The sequence below is a fragment of the Marmota flaviventris genome, chromosome 3 (genome assembly GCF_047511675.1).
Source record: "Marmota flaviventris isolate mMarFla1 chromosome 3, mMarFla1.hap1, whole genome shotgun sequence".
Classification (NCBI taxonomy): Eukaryota; Metazoa; Chordata; class Mammalia; order Rodentia; family Sciuridae; genus Marmota; species Marmota flaviventris.
The window spans coordinates 156710002-156735918 of NC_092500.1; the positions used below are offsets into that span (position 1 = coordinate 156710002).

A 25917-nucleotide genomic window follows, 5' to 3' on the forward strand; every position below is an offset into this window, starting at 1 on the left:
TATTGCAAATAATGTTGCAATGAATAATATTTTACATAAGGAAATTTTTGTGTATCTGTAAGATAAAAATACAGAAATATTATTGCTGGGTCAATTCCACTTTTACAAATTGCATTTGTAATTCAGTTATTTTTTTTTTCCCCAGGGGTTGTATCAGTTTGAATTCTCAGAGTGTATGAATGATTAATGATAGAGTTTGAACAAAGTGAAACATATGGTATGCTTATAAGAAAAAATATATATAAAAGTGAGAAAAATATTTGAAAGAGAGATCACAGGATGCTAATGAATTTGAGTTCTGTTTTCTTTATATTAGAGCACTTTTATTTCTGGTAAACTATGTTTTTGAACTGGTGTACCCATTTATGGCAGATTGGAAGATAGGGAAGCCATTCAGCAAAATGAAGTTTCTGAGGATGGAATCCTGAGAAATGTGGACCACTTTAGTGAGAGTCATACAGGTAAGTATCATTGCATTAGTCTGATTTCTTTCTGAAAGGTTAACACCAACTTGTTTCATTTGGGCAATATATACATACAGAACATTCCTTATCAGTCATCACAGTCATTTTTTTATTTATATATGACAGCGGAATGCATTACAATTCTTATTACACGTATAGAGCACAATTTTTCATATCTCTGGTTGTATACACAGTATATTCACATCAATTTGTTTCTTCATAGCTGTACATTGGATAATAATGATCTTCACATTCCACCATCATTAATTCCCTTCCCCTCCAACCCCTCTGCCCTAGAGTCCGTCTATTCCTCCCATGCTCCCCCTCCCTATCTCACTATGAATCAGCCTCCTTATATCAAAGAAAACATTCAGCATTTGGTTTTTTGGGATTGGCTAACTTCACTTAGCATTAAAATGTAGTATGTGTAAAGCATTGGAATCTGCATTCATAAACCTGGATTTTATAACAAAATAGGCAGGAAAAGTTATTAAATTATTGTATTGAGTATTTATGGAAAGAATTCTTTGTGAAAACTAAACCAATATACTAAGGACATTAAATAATTTTTTGTCTTTTAAAAATAGTATTACTTTAAATATGAGAAATGTAATTTTCTTCTTAGAACAAAGATAAACTGAAAAAAATATGAATACCTAATCCACTGTTAAGTGTGTTTTTCACGTTTGCTTGGATCTATGTCTATATTTTAGGACTTCCAATATAATAATAATAATAATAAAGATTATTTAGAAGATAGCATACTCACAAATTTTTTGTTTTCCCAATAGATGTGAGTTTATTTTATATAATTCTTGTTAAATACTATGCCTTGTCAAAATCATTTAAAGCTTTATTTAAGTACTGTTCAGACTGATCACATAATCTCTCCTTTGTACCCTAGAACCTGGAATAGATGATTCTCAGCACTCTAATTGTGATATAGATAAATCTATACAACCAGAACCATTTTTCCAAAAAGTGGTTCATTCTGAACAATTGAATTTAGTCTCTCAAGGTCAGTCAATTCAGTGTTTACCAGAGGAATCCATTCCACTTCGTTCTCACTCTGATTCACCACCAAGGAATAAAAACAAGAATTCTTTGCTGATTGGACTTTCAACTGGTCTTTTTGATGCAAACAATCCAAAGGCAAGTATAGTTTTCAAAAGGAATTTTTATCTGTTTGGTAATATTTCTTATTGGCTGCTTTTCTTAATGTTGAGTTTTAATCTCTTAAAAACACATATGTTAATTAAATTGTCTTCTAAGTTTTATTATTTCTGACAGGAAATTTGTATTTGTATTTATTTATTTAGGTGCCGGGATTGAACCCAGGGGTACTTAACTACTGAGCCACATCACCAGCCCTTTTTTATATTGTATTTAGAGACAGGGTCTCACTCAGTTGCTTAGGGCCTCCCTAAGTTGCTAAGACTGACTCTGAACTCTGAACTCTGTGTTTATATGCTACATTTTTTTAAATCCATTCATTTACTGAAGGGCATCTATTGGTTCCACAGTTTAGTTATTATTAATTGTGCTGCTATAAACATTGATGTAGCTCTGTCCCTATAGTATGCTGTTTTTAAGTCCTTTGGGTATAAACCAAGGAGAGGGATAATTAGGTCAAATGGTGGTTCCATTCCCTATTTTCCAAGGAATCTCCTTACTGCTTTCCATATTGGCTGTACCAATTGGCTACAGTCCTCCCTTAGCCTTCCAAACCGCTGGGATTACAGACATGAGCCACCATGCCTGGCTTGTGATTCTTTTTTTATTTTATTTTATTTTTTAGTTGTAGATGGACACAATACCTTTATTTTATTTATTTGTTTTATATGGTGCTGAGGACTGAACCCAGGGCACCACACATGCTAGACGAGCACTCTACTGCTGAGCCTATACAACCCCAGCCCGTCTTTTTATCTTCCTTTTTTATATGTAATGTTTCTTCTTCCCTCCGGCTTCTTTTAAAAAATTTTTTTCTCATTAGTTTCTAGCAATTTGACTCTGAAACACTTTGGTAAGGTTTTTTGGGGGTTTTGGGGGGAGGGGTGTTTTTATCCTGCTTGGGGTCTGATGGCCCTATGGGTCATAGTTTTAATCAAATAAAAAATTTGTTGGCTAGTCAGGCTGCCTTTTTTTTTTTAAGCAGTCTACCACTGAGTTACATCCACATACAGGAAGTATTGCATAGTACTTTAATAGTTTTCTGAGATTGTGGTCATTTTGTTGTTAAGTCTTTTTTCACTTTGTGTTTCATTGTGGGTTGATTCCATTTATATGTGTTCAAGTTTACTCATCATTTTTTCTCCATACTGCTTTCCGTATTGGCTGCACCAGTTTGCAATCCCACCAACAGTGGATCTTTTTCCCCACATCCTCGCTAACACTTATTGTTGTTTGTATTCATAATAGCTGCCATTCTGACTGGAGTGAGATGAAATCTTAGAGTAGTTTTGATTTGCATTTCTCTAATTGCTAGCTGTGATGAACATTTTTTTATGTATTTGTTGATTGATTGTATATCATCTTCTGAGAAGAATCTGTTCAGGTCCTTGGCCCATTTATTGATTGGGTTATTTGGGGTTTTTTTTGGTGTTTAGCTTTTTGAGTTCCTTTCTTTTATTATTATTTATTTTTTAGTTGTAAGATGGACACAATATCTTTATTTTATTTATTTATTTTTTTAATGTGGTGTTGAGGATAGAACCCAGGGTGTCTTGGACGTGCTAGGTGAGCACTCTACCCCTGAGCCACAACCCCAACCCCTTTTTGAGTTCTTTATATACCCTAGAGATTAGTGCTCTAACTAATGTGTGAGGAGTAAAAATTTGCTCCCAAGATGTAGGCTCTCTATTCACCTCACAGATAATTTCTTTTGCCTAGAAGAAACTTTTTAGTTTGAATCTATCCCATTTATTGATTCTTGGTTTTAATTCTTGCGATATAGGAGTCTTATTAAGGAAGTTGGGTCCTAATCCCACATGTTGGAGATTAGGGCCTACTTTTTCTTCTATTAGACACAGGGTCTCTGATTTTATTCCTAAGTCTTTGATCCATTTTGAGTTGAGTTTTGTGTATGGTGAGAGATAGGGGTTTAATTTTATTTTGTTGTATATGGATTTCCAGTTTTCCCAGCACCATTTGTTGAAGATGCTATCTTTTCTCCAATACATGTTTTTGGCACCTTTGTCTAATATAAGATAATTGTAATTTTGTGGTTAGTCTCTGTGTCCTCTATTCTGTACCATTGGTCTATGAGTCCAATTGGTGCCAATACCATGCTGTTTTTGTTACTATTACTCTGTAATATAGTTTAAGGACTGGTATAGTGATGCCACCTGTTTCACTCTTCCTGCTAAGGATTGCTTTAGCTATTTTGGGTCTCTTATTTTTCCAGATTGAATTTCTTCTTTTTTAAAAAATATTTATTTTTTAATTCTCGGTGGACACAACATCTTTGTTTGTATGTGGTGCTGAGGATCGAACCCGGGCCGCACGCATGCCAGGCGAGCGCGCTACCGCTTGAGCCACATCCCCAGCCCCTCCAGATTGAATTTCATGATTGCTTTTTCTATTTCTATGAGGAATGCCACTGGGATTTTGATCAGAATTGCATTAAATCTGTATAATGCTTTTGGTAGTATGGTTATTTTGATAATATTAATTCTACCTATCCAAGAGCAAGGTAGATCTTTCCATCTTCTAAGGTCTTCTTTGATTTCTTTCTTAAGGCCCAGGCCAACATCATTCTAAATGGAGAAAAATTGAAGACATTCCCTCTAAAAACTGGAATAAGACAGGGATGCCCTCTTTTACCACTTCTATTTAACATAATTCTTGAAACACTGGCCAGCACAATTAGATGAAAGAAAGGGATACACGTAGGAAAAGAAGAACTCAAATTAGCACTATTTGCTGATGATATGATTCTATACCTAGAAGACCCAAAAAGTTCCACCAGAAAACTTCTAGAATTAATAAATCAATTCAGCAATGTAGCAGGATATAAAATCAACACCCATAAATCAAATTCATTTCTGTATGTCAGTGACAAATCCTCAGAAAGGAAAACTACCCCATTTACAATAGCCTCAAAAAAATAAAATAAAATACTTGGGAAACAACGAAAAAGGTAAAAGATCTATCTCCATTTCTACTGACTGTGGATCAGTAGATGATTTAATCTTCTACTGGCTATGGGCCATTTTTTGCCTGCATTGTGACATGTTTTGTAATTCTTTATTTGAAGCTCAACCTTGTAAATATTATATTGCTGGGTTTTATTTTCTTTCTTTAAAATATGTTGGACTTTTTTTAACATCTAGTTACGTTTGAATTTATTTTATACTTTCAGACTTTGTTTTTCAACTTTGCTGGGACAGATATATAGTCATCTTGTCTTTAAAGCTATTACCCTGTGACCTGTGATCCTTTGAGACCTCCACTATATACCCAGGTGATCACTGAGGAAAACTCCCTTCTCTTGGTTAGAGCTAATCATTTTCTCTATCTGCATGAGTTCTGAACATCTTTCAACCTACAGGGCCCCAGTTATTTTTGCCTGGCCCTGTAAAGTTTCAGGCAACTCTATACATATACAACCTATTCTTCTTCAGCAACTCAGAAAAACTACCAGTTACCTTGTTATGAATTTTCTGCAGGGTTTTTGGATTTTCCTGAGTACTCAGGGCCTCACACTTGCTAGGAATGTGTTCCAGCCTTTTCTTTTTTCATTCATTCATTCATTTTTGAGACAAGGTCTCACCACATTGGCCAGCCTTGACCTCTTCTTGCCTCAGCTTCTCAAGCATCTGGGATTACAGGTGTGCGCCACCATGTCCAGCTTTTTTTTTTTTTTTTCTTTTTTCAATGAAACTCTCTCCTTTCTGAACTTTATTTCATTGATCCAGCAAGGCTACACACAGAGTCCAGATATTTTTCTCCAAACAGAAGGCCAGTTTAGGGGAAAAGTAAGGGATCATTCTTGCCTGTCTGTTGTTCAGTCTCTGAACTATGCTTCAGGTATTTTGTCCAGCTTTCTAGTTGTTTTGGTGGGTGGTTGGGTCTGGTCCTTGTTTCATTGTGTCTAGAGCATGAAGTCTCCAAGTAATTTATTTTCCCTAGGTAATCCCTGACATTAAATATCGTTTCAATGCTAATAACGTTATTTCTTCCCCTCTCTCTTACAGATCATTTATCTGTTCCATCAATCAAGCAGTTGTCTCTTAACTAATCTCCCTCAGTTCATGCCTGTCTGAAATCCATTGTCCAAATTACAAACCAGAATTGATTTTTAATATTATGAATCATTAATTCACTGACATGTTTAGACTTCAGAGGTTTTCCACTGCTCTTATAATTACATTCAAACTCTTTACCATCATCTACAGGTTTGATATGGCATTTACTATCTCTTCCTCAACTCAGAACCTCTCACTCTCTTTTCCTTTTTTTCCTCTGATACATCAAATCCTTTCCCGTATTAGGGACTTTGTGCTGCCATTATCTTGGTCTGGAAGGAGCTTCTTTTTGTTCTCTTAATTTTGGCTCATTATTGCCTTTTGAGTCTCATTTCTCAAATATATGTTTATCAATGGGACCTTGACTCCATTTCCATTCCTAGTAATTTCCATCCATTACTTACTTATTTTATAGCAGCTATTTCTTTTTTTTAACTTTTTTTTAATATTTATTTTTTAGCTGTAGTTGGACACAATACCTTTATTTTATTTATTTATATGTGGTGCTGAGGATCGAACCAAGGGCCTCGCATGTGCTAGGCGAGTGCTCCACCACTGAGCCACAACCCCTATAGCAGCATTTCAAAGTGTAATTTCGTTTACTTATTTGTTTATTGTCTGTCCTTCAATAGAATGTGATGCTCTTCAGGTTAAGAACCTTATTTATTATACATAACTATATAGATTTTTACACATATATTTACCCACCATGGCCTAGATAGTTTTAATAAATAAAAAAGTAAATAAACATCAAATATGTACATAGTTAAAAAAGTAAGAAGTCAAATCGCTTAGTTCATATTCTAGCTGAAGACTTATAGTTGTGTGATTTAAGTGCCTTAGTTTCGCATATGTAAGGTAGGCATAATAACAATCCCTTGCTCATAGAATCATTGAAAGAATAAAATAAGTAAAGCACCTATATCATATAAGGGCTCAGTAAAGTTAGGTGTCATCATCATGGTCATCAGGTTATCATGTCCTAGTTATAGGACATGCTATTTTAATAGATGCAAGAAACTCTGATATAGTATTTATTAGCTTTTCAGCTTCACTTATTATATTGACTTTAAACTATATTCTTATAAATAATAATAATATACTATGCATTTCAAAAAGCTAGAAGAAAGCCAGGCGTGGTGGTACATGCCTGTAATCCCTACAACTCGGAGGCTAACGCAGGAGGATTGCAAGTTTGAGGCCAGCCTCAACCAACTTAGTGAAGCCCTAAGGCACATAGTGAGACTCTTCTCAAAATAAAAATAAAAAGGACTGGGTATGTAGCTCAGGGGTTTAAAAAAAAAAAAAAAAAACCTGGATTCCATCCCCAGTCCCTCCCCACACCAAAAAAAAAAAAAGCTAGAAGAAAGGATATTGAATGTTTTAACTTTAAAGAAATGATAAACACAGCTGGTTATGGTGGTGCACTCCTGTAATCCCAGCAACTAGGGAGGCTGCGGCAGCAGGATCACAAGTTGAGGCTAGCCATAGCAACTTAGTGAAACCATATCTCAAAAAAGGAAAAAGGCTTGGGATATAGCTCAGAGGTAAAGTGCCCCTATACCCAGTAACTCTCTCTTACAAAAAATGATAAATGTTTGAAGAGATATGTTTAGCCTGATTTAAATACTACACCGTGTATACTTGTATTAAAACATTACATGGTACCTCATTAATATGTAAAATTTTGTGTTTTTATGTATCAATTTAAAAATAAATTTTGGGGGGATAGGAATAGGAAAGACAGTGGAATGATTCAGACATAACTTTCCTATGTACATATATGAATATCCCACAGTGAATCTCTACATCATGTACAACTAGAAGACTGGGATCCTAATTGGAATAAGATGTTCTCCATGTTTGTATGAAGATGTCAAGTTATGCTGTATTGTCATGTATAACTAAAAAGAACAAAAATTAATAAATATGTTAAAAATAAAACTGTGGTTACAAAAAACCAAAAGTAAGAGTATATTCTTAAATATCTTTGTTTATTTGATATAGATGAAAAATTTCTAAAAGGCATTATTTTGAAAAATAATATTTGGGCTAAACGGTTTTACCTCTAGAAATGTATTTATCTATGACATTTAAAGTGAGGATTGTTACTTAGTACACAAAAGATTTGTCTTAAATAAGATATATGTTGTTATGCCTTTCTGCCCTCAGTTTGCTTTTATAGGTAATATAAGAAGTTCTTTAGGAAATTTTTTTTTTAAATCTACCACACTTTATCTCTTTCAAGTGTTTCAGGGTATAAGTAAATCATTATCATTAATTCAACCAATATTTATCAAGTGCTGCTTTATGATAGGTGCTGAGTTTGCATTTGTGATAAGGTGTTCATTGCTATAAGAGAAAACAAAGAAGTAAAAACACTTTTAGTAATTACTGTAATGGAGAGATGAATCATGGAATGGGGAGAACACTAAAGAGGTAATTATTATTTCTACCTTAGAACAAAGAAAGGTAGGTTTCTCAAGTAGAAGCGTGCATGATGTGGGCATAGAGAACATTAAAGCAAAAGAAACTGGCATGAAACATGGAACAGCATAGTGTATTTGAGGTATTACAACAAGTTCTTTGTTACTAAAGTGTGAAAGGAGTGAGATTCCAGTCATTCTTGTTCTTAAGGGGTAGTTTTCAAATTTGTGGGATCCTTTCCTGCTCTTCAGAAGTCTTTTTGTCCCAGAATACAGCAACTCAATGTTTGGAAGAGAAAGGAGGAACTATTCTTGTTGCTCAGGTCCTCCCTGCACTGTAGCCTCTACCCCATTCTATACCTCATAAGTGGCTCCTTAAACAAATCTATAGAATTCTAGGGTTATGGAAATGTGCTTTGGATCATGATACTAAGGCATTCTTTTAATGTACTTTAAATGGTTCTTTTTGCAGAAACCAAAATGTAATGATAGTAAACCAAATTATATGTCTAAGCACTGATAAAGATAGTAATTAGTGGTTTAGTTAATCACTGTAAGACTGGCAATAAGAATAATACTTTGATTGCCACCATCCATCAGAGGGTCTATATATAAATGATGGCCTGGAACAAAGACTGCTCTTCCTTTTACATTATTTATGCTCTGCCTCAAACAAAAACAATTAAAGATTATATCCAAATATATAAATTGTAAGAATGAACATACATTACAAATCAGCAAGCCACTAGCAACTATTATACATAGTTGTTAATGTTCAGTATAAGATTTATGTAGTAATCAAAGTAAGAAGTGTTATAAACTCTGCCATATTTCTCAAAGAAGAGAAAATATAAGTCATTCATGAGGAAAGCTTTGATTGGATCTTCCCTGTATAAAAGATTTCTCTTTGGGGCTTTTATATAATTACTTGATACATGATAATTTCAGTACCATTTCTACTGTAAATACAATAGCATATTTCTTAAGGTAGTTGTAGTAGTGACTTGATTAAATGAAAATCCCTGAAAGGAAGTTAGCAAAAGGTCAAAGTAAAAATAAATTTAAAGTCATGGTTTTCCTTGTGATCTTGCTCACATAAAGACAGAATCTGTGTTGCCAAATGAATAAGCTGCTTTTTTGTTTTTAAATAATCACATTTTGCAGTAAGCTTACTTTTAACAATGATTACTCAGTGTATGGCGCTGCAAAGGCATGTATATTTCTGGTTGATAAAAAGTCTTTGTAACTTAGAATCAAATAAGGAAATGATAAGGTTGGTAGCTATAGTAGAAAATGACTATAATTTAACCTAGATGCTAGTCTGCATAGGTGGCAAGCCACTTTTATTCAAGATTTACCAATCAGAACTACAGCTTCTTCAAGAAACAAAGCTTTCTTTCTGGTCCATTCAGCAGTGATTAATGACCAATTTGTTTTGAACCAAATTTGTTTTGAGTGAGTATTAATCTTAAACTCTAACATGGGCATTGTCCGGCATGTTTGTTTCAGATGTTCTGCCCTATAAACTCAAGGGTGTCTCTTTTAATGTATCTGGAGCAGAGTTAGGAATATATATTGTTGCCACGCACTGATGGTGATTCTGGATCTAGTGGTCCACCTCTGCACTGTGGAAACATTGCCATAGAGCGAAGTGAACCTAATTAGGGCCTGAAGTGTTTAAAGCGTGGTGTCTCCCTGCTTAGCTATTAAAAATACCAATAATGCTCCCAAGTAATGACCAGTTTTGAGTGCCTTTCTGATGGATTGCCATGATGAACATCTTGTCAAATACATCATTAAACAAGTTAATTTTCTGTGTTAAGTTATTGGATAGCAGCCACTTAAATTGTGGAAAGGGGCTGCTAATGTGATTTTTACTTCACTGTCTGACAGCAACACAACTACCAAATTGTAATCATGTCCATTACTAGTTTGTGAAGACCATATTATCACAGTAATACAGAGTTTACTTAACTTTCTGTTGTTCCTAAAAGGGGTATATAATTCTAATTCACTAAAATTCCAGCAAAATACATAGACTTGAGATCAGAAAACAGCTTTTCACTATTTATAATTATTTTATCTCTTGGGAAATGATTGTCACCTACTTGGACTTTACAAAAGTACCTAATAAATATGTAACACTAATTATTAATGTAATAATAACCAACTTTATCAAGCATCTGTGGTATTCTGGCTACTGTTCTACCTTACTTTAAATATAATAATTTAATTCTTACAACTACCCTGTGAGATAAGTGCTGTTATCCCACTTTAAACATGAGAAAATAAGGATGATGAAAGATCACATCATACATAGGTCAGTATAGATTTTGAGGGACGTATTAATAACACAAAGTCAGTGTTAAATTGATCCAATCTCTTTACACAGAGACAAAGATGGTTAAACATCACTAAAAAATGTATTTTTTAACTGCTTATCACATATTTTGCCATAAAAATAACATTGGTCAATGGTGAAATAGTTCTTGCCATTACTGCTTTATGTGAAAAACTTGCCTGGGAAAGCTTGAAATTTATTTCAGAGGAAAGTGCTATAAAATTGGGGTGTAATATTCAAAAAATTAATAAATATAATTTGAAGGATTAGAGGGGTTTGTCTTTTTTTTTAATATGGAGTAAACTAATATACCTGTGGTATTAATTAATTAATTAATTAATTAAGGTTAACAGAACAGACTGGCAAAGTTTTTAGCCCATAAACCAGAACAGTCTTGGAAAAGTTTAGGTGTTTCTGTTTGTTCATTCAGTGAGCTCCATTTCTCTGGCTTGCTTGCTCTTCTCCTCCTCCTCCACTCCTCTCACCTATCAGTGTTATTCTAGGAGAGAACTATGGCTTGTGATATTTAGATAATGCTTTTAATCCTTTATGCAGACACAGCTGTTCTCTGATCTCATGGGGACAGCTTCTCTAGGTTCACAATTCTCAGTCACGATATTTTTCTACACTGAAAATATCATAAGGCAATATCTAGATCTATTTTCCACCACCAATATATGTTCAGTGTCTAACACATGGTAATGCTGAATAAATTTTTGCTGAATAATCTGTGGATAGAATATATTCATCAGTTAGAGACTGTTTTTTTTTTACACATTATTGCTTTATGCCTTACCAAATACAACTTTTCTTTTAAGCAAAGGAGTTCAGCCATAAAAGTTAATGGCAAAGCATTGTTAAACGTTTATTGTCTACCAGACAGCTTTCTTTTTTTCTGTTTCATTAGAGGAAATTCATTAGTGGTGAGTTTTGATTAAACTTGTGCCAGGGATTGAACCCAGGGCCTTGAACATGCTAGGCAAGTGCTCTACCACTAAGCTACATCCCCAGTTCCACTATGGGGAGTCTTTTAAATTTAAAATCAGTTTCGGGAAACTCCATCACACCTTCAGAAGAAATAAAATTAGTAAAAAGTTGATTCACAGTTTAAAGCCAGTGAGTTTTATTCTTCTCTAAAGAATAGTTGTTTATTTAAAAATATAAGTCAGGCTTAGTGGCACATACCTGTAATCCCCAATGGCTCAGGAGGCTGAGGCAGAAGAATTGAGAGTTCAAAGCCAGCTTCAAGCAATTTAGTGAGGCCCTAAGGAAATGTTGAGACCCTGTCTCTAAATAAAATGTTTGTTTTTTTTTAAAGGGCTTGGGGTGTGGCTAAGTGGTTAAGTGCTCCTGGTTTAATCCCTGGCACTAAAAGTATTTTTTTTTAATGAAAATATAAACTGTTTAAGGATGTTAGATTGTTCTTACAAGTAGATAAAGAATAAATTTGTGGAGTCCCCCTACCCTCCCTTTCTAATTCTGTGACAGAATATTCTAAGCATATTTGTTTAGTCAACAAACATTTAATAAAGATCTACTCTATGCCAAGCACCATTCTAAATGCTGCGGTTATAGTAGTGAATAAAACAGACAAAAATCTGATGCTCGAGAAGTTTATATTATAATTGAGGAATGTAGATGATAAAATATATTGCATATTAGATGTTGGTAAATAATTTTGAAAAAACTGAAGCAAGGCTAATGAAAGGCATTTGTTTGTATGAACAGCACCCTTTCTCCTTCAGCATGTCAGGTTAGGTTTGAGATTCTTCCTCTGAGGTTGCTCCTGGCTGGGATGCATGCTTTCATAATGTAGCCAAGGTCAGTTTACTTTCGTAAATATTTAAACCAGAACTTTGAATTTGTTATGACTTTATAAAAGGAAATTATCAACATATTTCATCCCATCAGTTTTTTAAAAATAGAAACAGTCTCAGGATTCTATTAAGTTGTAATCCCATGAAAACTGAGGGAGGTTGAGGTAGATAATGACCTCTTAGCTACCTTTCAAATTTGCTGCCAAGAAAGACCCACATAGGAGTCAGATGAAGATCACAGATAGATTTTATTTTTGATAAAGCTAGACAGAAAATTTGGCTTAGATTTTATCCAAAATGTGCTCCTCAGTATTTTTTTAATATTTTATTTTTTAATTGTAGTTGGACACAATATCTTTATTTTATTTATTTATTTGTTTATTTTTATGTGGTGCTGAGAATGGAACCCAGGGCCTCGCATGTGGTAGTCAAGTAGTGATTGAAAGTCCTTGAAACAACCTAGGAGTCTACAAAACAGACTTCCTTAACCCCTAGTGAGCTTTTAAACCCAGTAAGCTCCAGCTTCAGGGAAACTGAAGGTTGGACCCATTTTACCTGCAGAAGGCAGGTGGTCCTAACCTGGTGTACTTACCATAAAGCAGCATAAGGGAAGCAAGAAACATACCCTTCAAGGCAGGCAGATCTAAGAATGAGTAGGAAGGGTGTGCACTTTTTTTAGCAGTGCCTTCTCTCATTTGCCTTGAGTCAGTTCATTCTCACTTTAGTGGAGGATAGTGAATAAGGAATAGAAAGAAAACAGATGTGTTATGCCAAAAACTTTTACCTTCTGGAAAGTGAAGTGGGAAACATCACTATAAAAACGTGAGAATTTTTATTATAGTAAATGCAAAATGGGGAAAAACGATTAATGTATAATTCATAAGTAGTACACGTGCCTTAAATGTTGATTCTTTTTGGTTGTTGTAGTAGTTGTAGTTGTAGATGCACAGCATGCCTTTATTTTATTTGTATATTTTTATGTGATGCTAAGGATCAAACCCATGGCCTTACATGTGCTAGGCAAGTGCTCTGCCACTGAGCTACAGCCCCAGCCCAAATGTTGATTCTTTGGGTTTGCTCAAATATCTATCCTTAGACAATATCTTTAATTTTTGCCTTTGGTAAAGGTTAATACTTTTTAATTGTTTTACATTTATTTGTAGGTTGGGGTTTATGGGTTGAAGTAAGGAAATATTTGTAGAAGTTATTTTGAGAGAACAGTGTTACAGTTTAATTGCACTGAACAAAGTATTAAACAAATTTGCCCATTGTTTGATTCATGATATAACTACAACAGTATTAAGTCATAATATTATATGAAAACCTGTATAGTTGAAAAAGTGAGTTAACAGAATTCTTTTAAGTGGAATTTGATGTGAAATTCTGTGAATAAGCTGGTATTTAATTCATTTACTATCTTGTTTGTGGTTTTCTATTTTTAAGAAAAATAAAACTAACCAACTAAAACTAAAGAAAACATACATTTAAAAAAAAGAGTTTAAAGATTTGCTAAAGCATTGCTTTCCTGTTGGATTTTACAGTGGTACTAAATGCTAGCTTTACAAATTATCGTGGTACAGAGAATCTACAGGAAAAAATTATAAATGGAGATCTCAGGCAACATGTTAGGAATGAGCTAACATTTTCAAGAGGATTTCTTTCTGTGGATGTTAAAACTATGAAATATTATTGTTTAAACATGAAAAAAATTAGGAAAATCCAAATTATAGAACTGAAAGGAGGCTGGGTGTACCTCAGTAGTGAAGTTGTACTTTGCAGGGCCGGAGGGAAAGAGGCAAGAAGGGGTCCTTACATAAAATTTTTGTGATAAAGATGAAGATCATACTTAAAGTGTATCAAGCTAGGGTTGTAGCTCAGTGGTAAAGTACTTGACTAACACGGGTGAGGCCCTGGGTTCGATTAAATAAAATAAAGGTTAAATTCTAAAAAAAATAAATAAAAATAATAAAGTGTATCATACTTTTATGTAGACATAAAGGGTTTTTCCTGCTGATAGTTCTTGGATTAGTGGCTTAATATAAGCCTGATCAAGAGATAGGTTGTCAAATTACATGACCACTTAAATTTTGTTCTGACTGTATTATTTTATGATAGGTTATGAAGATTATTTTAATTAGTAAAAGGAGATTACTTTACCAGGGCTAGCTCAAATTTTTCTCAGCTTATCATATCCTTTCATATAATTCCCTCAAATTTAGGTATACGATGCATATATGCTATTTGTTTCTGTTGATTAGTAATTAGCTAAGGAAATTGTTACTGGGTGCCTATTTTGCATGTCTCTGGCTCATAATATACATGGTTAAAACCATAAAGTAATAAACAAGTCAAGTGTAAATTCTGCTGGCAGTGGAAAATCTGCAAAAGAAATACCTTCAGTACTATTATTAAATGCTTTAAAAAGCAGTATATCATCTTTACCAACTTTGCCAATTTGTAGTTCAAAACCATTTTTCCCTTGAGTGCTATAATATGTAAATTATGTTCAAATAATGGAAATCTATCCTTCATCATTCTCAAAAACAGATTGTACTAATAAAATTGGCCAAGTATATAAATTTTCATTAATATGCTAAACATTGTGTTTTCTTCAAAGTCTTCCATCTGGTGTAGAGTTCTTATCAGGGCCTTAGTAGTCAAGTTTCAAACCTCATGAATTCCTTTAGTGTTAACACAGTCCAGAGACTTAAGTATGTGGTTATTTGTTTCATATCCCTGTCTATTTGTCACATTCTCATTGTTGAAAGGTTGGTGAACAGAGGCTATGCCTGTTATCCCTGGTCTTATCCATCACAAATTTAAATTTTCAACACCTCAACTGTGAACTGTGTTTTTCTCAACATAGTTGGCTGAGTGCCTTCTCTCTGCTGTTATAAGTGACTCTCAGCACTGACATCAAAGTGCTTGTTCTTCCAGCCTTCCATTTGAGTGGGCAGGCTCTATTCAGAGCCCATGTCCAGGCAAGTGTTACTAGGATTCTCTTGACACTGATTTGAGGCCCCAGGTTTAACCAACGTTAGCTAGCCAGCAACTCCTATGATTAAGTGATACAGTTATGTGTAATTGTGCGTATCCACTCCTGAGAGAATTTGCTCCAGAATTTGAGCAAGACAGTATGAGGAGAGATGACCATAGGAAGGTGAGAAGACCACCTAGGAATACCATGAAAGAGGGACAGCATAAGCCATGAGTGATAAGGAGAGAACGGGCAATTTCTAGAACTCCCTGACTCCTGATAGATTTCCACTTCCAGTTCACTTATATAACTAAACACCTCTTCCTACCTTTTAAAGGTGATTTAAATGAATTTCTCTGTATTAGAATTCAATCATAACTTGTTTTCTCTGTGAAAAAATACTGAGCTGAATTTCAGTGAACTAGCTTCTAACCTTGGGAAAGTTACCATTGAATCCTCTAGTTCTAAATATATGATTATATATAAAATTACTATTAGTTTTAATTTTCTTTCTCAACTTTAATTCTTTTACTCTAAATAAGTAATCTGTCAACTTCTTTTAGATGCTGAGGACATGTTCACTGCCAGATCTCTCAAAGCTGTTCAGCACCCTAATGGATGTTCCCACTGTAGGAGATGTTCATCAAGACAATCTTGAGTTAGATGAAATTGAAGATGAGCACGTTAAAGAAGGGCCTTCTGATTCCGAAGACATGTAAGCATAATGCCACTAATAAATACTAGCACTAATTTCTGAATTGATGATTTTTTAAAAGTTCAGAGAGGTTAACTAGATAGTTTATTTTTAATGTTTTAAAGTCCTTTTAACATTTCTTTTTCATTTTTTAATTTTTATTTTTTTTAGTTGTAGGTAAACACAATATCTTTGTTTTATTTATTTATTTTGTGTGGTGCTGAGGATCCAACCCAGTGCCTCATGCATGCGAGGCAAGCACTCAACCACTAAGCTACAACCTCAGCCCCTAGACAGTTTTTTAAATGATCTATAGCTGATGTTTTATTACTTGTAACTTTTTATAACTTATTTAAAATATAATCATGAAATTTTGAGAATGTATATCTGCCTCTAAATAATATAGTAACTTTATAAGAAAGTGGTTTCAATTTTGTTCATTGTTTTCTTCATCATTGAGTATCCAGCATACTACCTTGGATATAAGCTTAATATTTGGTTAAATGAATAAATGTAAACAGGATAATGACTGTTTAATAGTGATACAAGGATTGCAATGGGAAATTTTGAAGTAATTAATACACTGTACTTCTCCTCCCAGGAAAATTACCAGAAAGCTGCACATGTATCTTTTACCATGTTTGATTTTAGGGCCATGTCAATGGGGAATTGGCAGGGGAGGAATGTACCTGCACAGATATGTGGAGGTGATTTGGGGTGGGATGTAGTCTGCATGTGATTCGATTGCCTTCACAAAATTATTTTCTTTGTGATCGAAGGGGAATTTAGATTTCAAGAAGGAATTTAATGGATAACACTTCTGAGAGCTATAGAGAGTGGTGACTCCTTCGATAAAAATCCTCTTATACTTTCTCCAATATCAATCCCTCAGACAAATGTTGTAAACTTTGGGGGGAAATAAAACCAGAATATTCTGGAATAAAGTGTTTGAAAACATATAGTATATTCAAATTACTCCAAGAATAAATTATTAAATATTAGAATTATATGATTTATTTTGATGTTTTTAAACTTAAATTTTAGCTTCTCACCTCTGCCTTTAAATGGAAAGACCCTAGAATATTTATCTGATTAAAAGCATTTTATCAGTGTTATAATTTTTCTTTTTTTTTTTTGATTCTTTTTTTTATTATTAGTTGTTCAAAACATTACAAAGCTCTTGACATATCATATTTCATACATTTGATTCAAGCAGATTATGAACTCCCATTTGTACCCCGTATGCATATTGCAGATTCACATCGGTTCCACATCCACTTTTTTACATACTGCCATACTAGTGTCTGTTGTATTCTGCTACCCTTCCTATCCTCTACTATCCCCCCTCCCCTCCCCTCCCCTCCCCTCTCCTCCCATCTTCTCTCTCTACCCCATCTACTGTAATTCATTTCACTCTCTTGTTTTTTTCCCCTTTGCCCTCACTTCCTCTTATATGTAATTTTGTATAACAATGAGGGTCTCCTTCCAGTACCATGCAATTTCCCTTCTCTCTCCCTTTCTCTCCCCCCACTCATCTCTGTTTAATGTTAATCTTTTCCTCATGCTCTTCCTCCCTGTTCTGTTCTTAGTTGCTCTCTTTATATCAAGGAAGACATTTGGCATTTGTTTTTTAAGGATTGGCTAGCTTCGCTTAGCATAATCTGCTCTAATGCCATCTATTTCCCTGCAAATTCCATGATTTTGTCAGTTTTTTTTGAACATAAAGGGATGCTGTACTTTGTCGAATGCTTTTTCCGCATCTATCGAGATGACCATATGGTTCTTATTTTTAAGTCTATTGATGTGGTGAATAACATTTATTGATTTCCGTATATTGAACCAGCCTTGCATCCCAGGGATGAATCCTACTTGATCATGGTGCACAATTTTTTGGATATGTTTTTGTATCCGATTCGCCAGAATTTTATTGAGGATTTTTGCATCTAGGTTCATTAGAGATATTGGTCTGTAGTTTTCTTTCTTTGAGGTGTCTTTGTCTGGTTTTGGAATCAGGGTGATGTTGGCCTCATAGAATGAATTTGGAAGAGCTCCCTCTTTTTCTATTTCCTGAAATAACTTGAAAAGTATTGGTATTAATTCTTCTTTAAAGGTTTTGTAAAACTCCGCTGTGTACGCATCCGGTCATGGGCTTTTCTTGGTTGGTAGTCTTTTGATTGCTTCTTCTATTTCATCCATTGATATTGGTCTGTTCAAATTGTGTGAATCCTCCTGACTCAGTCTGGGCAAATCATATGACTTAAGAAATTTATTGGTGTCTTCACTATATTCTATTTTATTGGAATATAGGTTTTCAAAATAATTTCTAATTGTCTTCAGTATTTCTGTAGCATCTGTTGTGATATTGCCTTTTTCATCCCATATGTTAGTAATTTGAGTTCTCTCTCTTCTTCTCTTCGTTAGCATGGCTAAGGGTTTGTCGATCTTATTTATTTTTTCGAAGAACCAACTTTTAGTTTTGTCAATTTTTTCAATAGTTTCTTTTGTTTCAATTTCGTTGATTTCTGCCCTGATTTTAATTATTTCTTGCCTTCTGCTACATTTGCTGTTGTTTTGCTCTTCCTTTTCTAGGGCTTTGAGATGAAGTGTGAGCTCATTTATTTGTTGGTTTTTCCTTTTTTTGAGGAATGACCTCCAGGCGATGAATTTCCTCTTAAAACTGCTTTCATTGTGTCCCATAGATTCCAATATGTTGTGTCTGTATTTTCATTTATCTCTAAGAATTTTTTGATTTCCTCCTTTATGTCTTCTGTAACCCATTGATCATTCAGTAACATATTGTTCATTTTCCATGTGATGTAGGATTTTTCCTTCCTTCTTTTATCATTGATTTCCAGTTTCATTCCATTATGATCAGATAAAATGCATGGTATTATCTCCACCCCTTTATATTTACTGAGGGTTGCCCTATGGCATAATATATGGTCTATTTTTGAGAAGGATCCATGTGCTGCTGAGAAAAAAGTATATCCACTTGATGATTGTTGATATATTCTATATATGTCAGTTAAGTCTAGGTTATTGATTGTGATATTGAGTTCTATAGTTTCTTTATTCAACTTCTGTTTGGAGGATCTGTCCAATGGTGAGAGAGGTGTATTGAAGTCACCCATAATTATTGTGTTGTGGTCTATTTGATTCTTGAACTTGAGGAGAATTTGTTTTATGAACGTCGCAGCACCATTATTTGGTGCATAAATATTGATAATTGTTATGTCTTGTTGGTGGATGGTTCCTTTTAACAGTATATAATGTCCTTCCTTATCCCTTTTGATTAACTTAGTCTTGAAGTCGATTTTATTCGATATGAGGATGGCCACCCCTGCTTGCTTATGAGGACCGTGTGCGTGGTATATTTTTTCCCAACCTTTCACCTTCAGCCTGTGTATGTCTTTTCCAATCAGATGTGTCTCCTGGAGGCAGCATATTGTTGGATTTGTTTTTTTAATCCATGTTACCAGTCTATGTCGCTTTATTGGAGTGTTTAAGCCATTAACGTTTAGAGTTACTATTGATATATGGTTTGTACTTCCAGCCATGTTTGATTATTTATCTTTTTTTTTTTTTTTAATTTAGTTTGTTTCTCCATGATTAGCTTTCCCCCCGCCTTCTGTCTTTACCGAGGCACTTCCCACTGATGGTTTTGGTTATTGTTTTTCATTTCTTCCTCGTGTATTGTTTTGCTCAAGACACTTTGCAATGCTGGTTTTCTGGCTGCAAATTCTTTTAGCTTTTGTTTATCATGAAAGATTTTTATTTCGTTGTCGTACCTGAAGCTTAATTTGGCTGGATACAGAATTCTTGGTTGGCATCCATTGTCTTTCAGTGTTTGAAATACGTTGTTCCAAGATCTTCTCGCTTTCAGCGTCTGTGATGAAAAATCCGTTGTTAACCTTATTGGTTTACCCCTGAATGTAATCTTCCTCCTTTCTCTTGTAGCTTTTAATATTTTCTCTTTGTTCTGTATATTGGATATCTTCATAACAATGTGTCTTGGCGTTGGTCTACTGTGATTTTGTATGCTCGGTGTCCTGTATGCATCTACAATTTGTATATCCATTTCCTTTTTTATTTCTGGAAAGTTTTCTGTAATTATTTCATTCAGCAGGTTACTCATTCCCTTGGTTTGAATCTCTATACCTTCCTCTATCCCGATGACTCTTAAGTTTGGTTTTTTTATGTTATCCCATATCTCTTGGATGTTTTGCTCGTGATTTTTTACCAGCCTTTCTGAGTTGGCTAGACTCTTTTCAAGATGATATATTTTGTCTTCATTATCTGATGTTCTGGCTTCTACTTGCTCCACTCTGTTAGTGATACTCTCATTTGAGTTTTTAATTTGGTTTACGGTTTCCTTCATTTCTGGAATTATTGTTTGATTTTTTTAATAATCTCTATCTCCTGATAAAGATGCTTATTTGCTTCTTTTATCTATTTATGTAATTCATTTTCAATGTGTTCTTTCATTGTTTGAATTTGCTGTCTCATATCCTCTTTAAGATTCCATTCCATCTGTCTAAGGTATTCCTTGAGTTCTTTATTTGACCATTTTTCTGATGCCTCTAGGTCCTCCTGAATATTTAGGCTGTCCTGCATTGTTTGTACTCCTTTTCTTCCTTGCTTTTTCATGCTGCTCATGTTACTTCTTGTTCTGTTTGACTGCTGAGTTACTATTTACTCCTATAAATTTATTTGATGCTTGGGAGGAAAGGTATTAGAAGGGAAGGGAAGAAGTCACTAAAGAGAATGAGAGTAAGCAGGTAGAATTCAAGGAAGGGGGAATAAGGAAATTGAAAAGACAAAAGAAAAAAATAGAAAAGAAAAAAATTTAAAAAAATAATCAGAAAAAAATAATAAATAAAAAATATTTAAAAATTTAAAAAAATTTAAAAAATGAAAATGAAAAAAAAACCCAAATTAAAAAAAAAATTAATAAATGCAGTCTTAGAGTTTGATTAACTTCTCTTCCAGTAGGTGGAGCTGTGCCCACCGGGCCAAGCTTCTCTCAGTACACGGGAACCAATCACTGTGCAGCAGCTCCTCCTCCCAGACTGGGCGGGTTTCCAATCCTGAGTGCCTAGGGCCTTTTCTTGTGTCTAGTCACTTCTCCACTTTTCCTCAAGCCAGGCCCCACTCACCGGTGACGCTCACCACAATACTGGCTACACGCCAGGTCTGCTGCTCCTGGGAGCCCTATTTTCTTGAACGACTGGGCACACTCTCACTGTTTGCCATTCCCTCAGACCCTAAGTTTGTGGAGCTTGGGGCTGAGAACCCTCAGAGTATTTTGCTTGCCCTCCAGTAGCCACGCCCCAAGTAGCTGGTGCAAGAGACCTCAGTTGTCAGCACTGGTGGGAGAGGTAGCCGGGGGTTCCGCACCGCGGGTCCCGCACCACTCCTGATTCCCTCGGTCTGACTATCGCGCTCATGGGAGAGCTGGGAGGGGCCCTTGAGGTTTCCTGCTATGTGGAGAGGGAAGGCTAGGGGGTTACACACTTGTCGCCGCAGGTTTTAATGAAGTTATCTCATCCACCGCATTCTGGTGACGTCAATTCTCTGCCATGGTGGTATCCCATGCAAATGGCGACAGTTCGTTCCCTTTGCCGGGTGACCGATGCAAAGGGTGGGTCCTGACCGGCTCTCCCAAGCCCCGTCTCAATCCTGTGGCCACTGCCTATGAAGGCTCGGTTGGTATTAACCTCCGCAGGTTCAGAAAGGCCGACCAGTTGTTTCAGCGGGATCGTTTAGTGCTGAGTCACAGCTGTTTGTGTGCGAGACGCAGGCGAATGGGAGCTTGAATTCAGCTGATCCGGGCTCGGTGTGTGTTATGAGAGGCCCAGACAGTTCGCCCCAGATCCACGTCAGCTCAGCATTGCCTAGTGATCCTGAGCAAACAGCATTTAGACGGTTTAAGACTCCCTATGCCCGTGCAGCTGAAGAGGTCAGAGACTTGATCTCTCCGCGCCCGCCGCCATGCTGGATCTCCTAATTTTTCCTAGTATTATATATGAGCCAGGATCATTGCATATGACACATTTTATTTTGTTTTGTTTTGTTTTTCTTAAGCCTGTTCTTTGCTTTTTCTTTTTTGATACCAGGGATTGAACCCAGGGGTGCTTAACCACTGAGACACTCTTTCTATATTTTATTTTGAGACAGGTTCTCACTAAATTGCTGAGGCTGGCTTTGAACTTACAATCCTCCTACCTAAGCCTCTCAAGCTGATGGGATTGCAGTTGTGCACCACAGTGTCAGGCCTGTCCTTTGCTTTTTAAACTTCTAATAAAACTTGAATTTTAAAAGAGTAAAGTTTTTGTAGTTATTTTTTCAATTTTCATAGAGTACTACATATTTTTACTAGACCCCCAATTTGTAAGGAAAGTTACCTTTTTATCTTTGATTGTTCTATTTGATCATGGTCATTAAGCACTTTGATTTTGTGTTTTTAGTAACTGTTGGTGAACACAACATCCAGCACCTTTATGATTAACAGAGTGCTGAATAACAGGGTTTTTTCCTCCCAAAAATTTTAATAAAGTCATCAGTTTTTATCTGAGTGAACTATAGCATATTTATGGTTTGTGTTTCTTTACCAGATGATGACAGAATTGATTTTAAAATATAAGTTAGAAGCCTTCTGTATTGTGATGGTGCATACCTGTAATCACAGAGACTCAGGAGGCTGAGACAGGAGGATCTCGAGTCCAAGGCCAGTCAGAGCAATTTAGCAAAACCCTGTATCTGAAATAAAAAAATAAAAAGGACTGGTGGTATAGCCCTTGAAAAATGCCCTGGGTTTAATCACCATTACCACAGATATGTAAGTAGGTAGAGAGGTGCCTTCAGTATTAATTGGAAAATCCAAAAACCGTAATTTTTAATGTTATTTAAAATGTATCCCTATAGGAAAATTTCACTTGATATTTGTCTTTGGAAATTTTTTTGGTTCCCACTTTACTTAAATTTTTTTATAATAAGGAAGTAAACTAAGCCAAATTCAGGACCAAATTTTAAAGTACCTTGAACAGAATTTTGAGCACTCATTTTATAAAATTGTAATCACCTCATACTTTTCTTGTAGTGGCAGCCTTGGCAGCCTCACTTACTTGACTCCCAACTGCATTGGGCACCAACTCCTCTAGGCTAGCCAGTAAAAGATGTTATGGATAGGTCAGTGTTTCGTCATCGTAGCAATAGGATATAGCAGGTGTACATGGTAAGCAGCTCTTATAATTAACTGTCAAATTAAATGATACTAGTGGCATGATCTAAAAGATTAGACACTCCTTCTCCTTCTGATTAGAATTTTGCTTTTCTATAGCTTCTATAAAGTCAATTGCCTGAATGTGTAAGTACAAAATAAAGATATTTATACATAAGAAAAGACTATTTTCTTTTTTATTAATGTAAGTTGTATTCAAAATCTTGTGTAAAATACTGTTTATATTTTAATTCTTCCATAAACATTGGTTTGAGTCTAAACTTTTAGAAGGTTATTGACAACCCTTATGTCTTGTTTAGCATTATTTTTCTAGTAGATAAAATCCTCAACTTGTGTTCATAATCTCTCTGAAATATCTTCATACATCTAAAAAACTCATTTAACTCTCTTAACATACAGTGTTTCCATGTATGTCACTTTAGGAAAAAGAAGTCATAAGAGACAAAAAGCTTTTAACTATGCTTCTTGTGTATTGTAGAAGTGCTTAGAGACTTAGATTTCAATCCTATTTGTCACTTATCATGTGGCCTTGAGCAAGTCATTTAAATTCTTAGATTGCAGTTTCCATGTCTCTAACATGAGTTTTGGTGTAGATAAAATTTAAATGATAGGACAAAACTGCTTAAGAGGCTAAAATACTACATAAATATAAGGTACTATATGTATAAATTAGTCTATCCCAGCATTTATAATTCCATGAAAATAGAATTAATACCCTAATGCCTTGAAAACAGGACTCTCCAGTGAAGATTGTGATAAGTTTATATGTTCTAATTACACAGGAAAGTCTACTTATTATGTATTTTAGAAATGCTTTCAAGAAAACATACGTAATAATGTTTCTGGTAAAAATTTTATTCAGTGATTATTCTGTTAACCTAAATATATAATTCCTTATGTATTTCCATTTCTAAAAGTTCAAATGCCCAGTAGGCATTTACTTGGGAAGCTTTTCATATAGTTTTACAACTATTATACAGCCACATAAAGATTTTGATGAACTTTCAAAATTACATTTTAAATTTTTGAGTATTAAATATTTATTTTTGAAAGCAGGTGAATAACATCATTAGTCTGTCCTCTTAAAATATCAAAACATTGCTCCAAATTTAAGCAGTTAATAATATTGAGTTATGTGATTTTTTTGGCAAATCAATATCATTTTAAACAAATTGTCTTCTGGCTTATATTTTCCAGAATATGTGGAATGTGCTATATTTACCAATTGTATTCATTCTTTGGTTAAAAACTATACAGGAATTTAAAATTTCTTTTTATCTATGATTAATACTTTTAAGTAGAAGGGGGCACATACATATTGAGTTGACGTAACACGTAAAAATAAAGTTTCAATGATGTTTAATTTGATTTTTTTTTTTTTTAATTTCAGTGTGTTTGAAGAAACTGACACAGATTTACAAGAACTTCAGGCCTCCATGGAGCAGTTACTGAGGGAACAACCTGGTGAAGAATACAGTGAGGAGGAAGAGTCCATCTTAAAAAACAGTGACGTGGAGCAGACTGCAAATGGGACAGATCTGGCTGATGACGAAAATCCCAGCAGTGAAAGTGCACTGAACGAGGAATGGCACTCAGGTGCATGACCATGGCAGACCAAACTTATCAAGATGGGCCTTTTTCTTTTTCAGTGTATATAAACACTTCAAATAGTGTGTATTTTTCTTTATGAACCATTTTCATTTTTAAATAAAATTGATCATGTTGTGTGTTTGCCCTTATTTCATTATTTTTCTTTAAACCCAACTGTGCATCCACAGTTTTTCCATTTCTTTCCCATTAATTTATGGCAGTGATTTTTTTGACACGTTTTATTCAATTATTTGTTTGGTATTTCTTATTTTTCAATAGTAAAGATAATAACTTAGTTTTCTTAGCCCTCTTTTTGTTTCTTTTCTTTTTGAAATTATTCTTTTTTCATAGCATTACACCTAAGATGCATGGAAAGTTTGTATATTTTACCTGCTATATTTATTTGGGAAGAATTAATGTGAAAAAAAATGTTTTTAAATAATTTTTTCTCAGATATCTCTAGCATGTATGTGACAAAAATATCAGGTACTTATAACTTTCTAGAAACTTTCCTAAAATGTTATGATGTGTGTCATAGGTCATCTGTCTTTTGCATATGTGGCCCAAGTTTACATCAACTTTTAAAACATAGAAATCAGGATTGGTTGTTTCAGTGAAAAATATAGAGGTGTGCTTTTTCCATTTTTCACTAAATTAAATTGCATTTCTAGGAATTTTTTTCTAGCCCAAATTCACTCTAAAAGAAAAAGTATTACAAAAGAAAGTTCTATTTAAAAAAAAAGATTAATTCTATAAAAAAATTTCACAAAGTAACATTCTCATTGAGACAGATTTATATATACTTTGATTATCTATATAATTGACAAATAGTATAGTGGCAGTTGTTTGTGTTGAAAATAGAAGTAGTGTAACTCAGTGACATTATTCACTTGTCATAGAATTTTATTTGATTGAGATAAGAATTATTAAGTATTTTTTAATCATAATGTATCTTTTTATTTATGCTTTTTAGATAACAGTGATGGTGAGACTACTAGTGAATGTGAATATGATAGTGTCTTTAACCATTTAGAGGAACTGAGACTTCACCTGGAGCAAGAAATGGGTTTTGAGAAGTTCTTTGAGGTTTATGAGAAAATAAAGGTAAGCACAATGTCA

The 25917-nt window shown here is 34.5% G+C and overlaps 1 protein-coding gene across 8 annotated transcripts in view; it reads left to right on the plus strand.

Moving 5' to 3' along the window:
* Nek1 (NIMA related kinase 1) overlaps window positions 1-25917 on the plus strand; it is a 167925-nt gene that overhangs the window by 135745 nt on the left and 6263 nt on the right. For all 8 annotated transcript variants that reach the window (XM_071610527.1, XM_071610529.1, XM_071610530.1 and 5 more), the window contains 5 exons: window positions 373-461; window positions 1369-1616; window positions 15838-15989; window positions 24599-24804; window positions 25772-25902. In XM_071610527.1, coding sequence (XP_071466628.1) covers window positions 373-461; window positions 1369-1616; window positions 15838-15989; window positions 24599-24804; window positions 25772-25902 — 826 coding nt within the window. The remainder of the gene's footprint in view (window positions 1-372; window positions 462-1368; window positions 1617-15837; window positions 15990-24598; window positions 24805-25771; window positions 25903-25917) is intronic.